General features: G+C 37.3%; 1 protein-coding gene across 1 annotated transcript; it reads left to right on the top strand.

The window, feature by feature from the left end:
• Positions 1-563: 563 nt before the first annotated feature.
• On the top strand, positions 564-2,514 carry LOC109240544. Its single transcript, XM_019407195.1, has one exon. It carries the CDS (start codon positions 1,009-1,011, stop codon positions 2,089-2,091), a length of 1,083 nt encoding a protein of 360 aa, XP_019262740.1. The 5' UTR covers positions 564-1,008; the 3' UTR covers positions 2,092-2,514.
• The last annotated feature ends 337 nt before the right edge of the window (positions 2,515-2,851 follow it).

Below are 2,851 nucleotides of genomic sequence, written 5' to 3'. Positions count from 1 at the left end.
AGGTGCGGGCCTGGGTTTGGCTTTTTGGTTGACTTTGGGTAAATGTGTAAAAAATCAATCTTTATCAATTGGGTTTGCTTCCTATGACATTATTTGATGATTTTGAGTTGCTTTTGACTAGTTTCGAGTCGTTCGGATGATGATTTGAGCGGGATAACGCTTCTAGTGTATTGATTGGGCTTGTTTGAGGTAAGTATCTTGCCTAACTTTGCTCGTGGGAAACTACCCCTTAGGGCATGGGTTGATTGTGCTATTTATGTTATGTGAAAGTTGTGTACGCATGGTGACGAGTGGGTACACGGCTATATGTGGTATTTGATCGGTTTAGATTATTTAGACTCTTTTTATGCCTTTAATTGAATTGTAAATATCTCTTATATCTGGAGGTAAAAATTCCAAACCAAAACGTGATCATCTTACGAGGCCCAAGTCCATACTTTCTTGTGAAATATTTACACAATCCCCTATACGCCGACAATACTAATTAATCTATCTTAACTTATAAATTGACGTAACAATACGAATTAATTAGTTATGATTAATACCATGGGCGTATAAACAACAAATTTTATCATACTTCCACTCATCCCTCGCCATCTAATAAATCCCTTTCCTTAATCAAACTCTAATCATACCCCTCCCCCCACTTCCACTTTCACTCGCTCTTCTTCTGTTCATTCCTCTGATCCAGATCAGCTCCTTATATACGTTTTAAATACCTTTTTATTTCCAAGAATATCATCCGATTTTCACTGTATGTATAAAATTGCCAATTCCACATTGAGCCATGATGCTTTTCTTATGCAGATCTGGGTAGCATTTTTTAGAGCTAATACCTAGACACAGATCTAAGATTGGTTTCTTTATAATTCCCTTTTATACTATTGATTAAAGGGTCATGTAAAATTGCATTAGCACAGCAAACATATTTGTTTTTGTATTCCTTTATTTTTAGCTTCTCTTGTGGAATATTTTTTGTTTGTAAAGAACAATTGGGGTTTGTCAAAAATGGAAATTTCCAGTGGATTGAGTCCCAGAGTGAACTCTGTTACATCTGATGAAGGTAAAAATGCTGGCCCACATCCTCAAAATTTCGACTTGGAATTAACTGATACGGTTTCACACACAGATCACCATTTTCAGACACTGAATGCACTGGAGATTTTGAGGGAAACTGTGAGAATTTTGAGGTATAATTCTATAGGTTTCATGGCAATTGCTGCATTGCTAATCTGCCCTGTCTCTGCTGTTGTTTTATCTAATATATTGGTTAATCACTCCTTAGTTAAGAGACTGACCATAAGGTTGTTGCTCGTTGCCAAATCGAGCGGGCTTCCATTGAAGCCATTTATCAAACAGTCTTGTCAAAAGTTCTCTGAAGTTGTCATTTCAGCTGTAATGTGCTTCCCTTTGTATGTTACTTTATCGCTGTTGTCAAAAGCTGCAATAGTTTATTCAGTCGATTGCACTTACTCGAGGAAAAAATTTGATTCGCAAAAGTTTTATGTAATTATGACCAAGATTTGGAAACGGGTTGTTGTGACTTACCTGTGGGTGAGTACTGTGATTTCTGGATGCTTCACGTTGTTTATTGTACTTGTTGTATCCGTGAGCAGTGCTTTCTCGATCATGGGGTTCCCTCCTGACTTGATCTTGTACCCCGCGATGGTAGTAGGGATGATTTTCTCGATTATTTTAGCAAATGCTATTATTATCTGCAACATTGCGATTGTGATATCTGTTTTAGAGGATGAATCTGGACCACAAGCATTGCTTAGGTCTAGTTCACTGATCAAGGGGCAGACACAAGTTGGACTTCTAATATTTCTTGGATCGACTATTGGGATGGCGATTGTGGAGGGTTTGTTTGAGCATAGGGTGAAGACAATAAGCTATGGAGATGGATCTTCAAGATTATGGGAAGGGCCTCTTTTGGTACTATTGTACTCGTTTGTGATGCTTATCGACTCCATGATGAGTACAGTTTTCTACTTCAGCTGTAAGTCGTATAGAATGGAAACCTCAAGTGAAGAAAGTCAGCCTGTACTAGAAGCCTTAACAATTTCCTCAGCATTAGCAGAAGTCCAATAACATGTTTTGAAATTTGATTTTATGGCTCTTGAAGTTACTGGCAGTTGTTTCTGATACGGAGGAATTACTACGAGAAGCTTTGCTTCACATTCAATTTGTGCCTACTCTTGAAAAATAAGGAATGAGTTAAATTCCTCTTGGAGAAAGTTATCAGATGCTGAAGGCGGATAATTTATGTGGTTTAGCCTCGTTGACCACTTCATCACAAATAGCTTCTTTATGGATTTGTTGTCTGCTAAAGTATTACCATAGAAAATCATTTGAAAGATGGTAATTTTGGATTTTTACACAGTAGAAAACCTGTGCTGAGATTTGAAAAGTTCAAACTATGTACTTTTCGACATTCACAATTTGTAAAGATACCTTGAAGTTTTCTTTCTTTCTTTTTTGAAATAAAATCTATACCCTTGAAGTTTTCCTTCATGGATCTCTTGTCTGTCTCAGTTTGCATGTGATGCTGTGAGTGAAAATTAATGTGACTATTGGTGGTTAATTGGCCAGATTTTGAAAGCATAAAGTAACTATAAAAATAATAGATTGCAGTTCTTTAATAGGAATGTCTTGAGACTTCCCTAAAGCTCAATAATTGATGCTTTGGAATGGCTTTTATAAATGTTCTTCTTTGTTTAGCAAATGTCTCTTAATAATTGTTTCCCGGAAATACAGCCGCTTTCTGCTCTTCTATGTATGTGTGTGTGTGTGTGTGTGTGGGTGGGGGGTGGGGGGGTGGGGGGTGTGTGTCAGTTAGTCGCTTAGTTCA

This window comes from Nicotiana attenuata, unplaced genomic scaffold, assembly GCF_001879085.1.
Source record: "Nicotiana attenuata strain UT unplaced genomic scaffold, NIATTr2, whole genome shotgun sequence".
NCBI classification, from domain to species: Eukaryota; Viridiplantae; Streptophyta; class Magnoliopsida; order Solanales; family Solanaceae; genus Nicotiana; species Nicotiana attenuata.
The sequence above is the reverse complement of the archived record's forward strand: the minus strand, read 5'-3'. Positions and strand labels throughout refer to the sequence as shown.

Excerpts from the sequence above, each read along its gene's own strand:
- LOC109240544 (XM_019407195.1), top strand. The coding sequence starts at position 1,009 with ATGGAAATTTCCAGTGGATTGAGTCCCAGAGTGAACTCTGTTACATCT.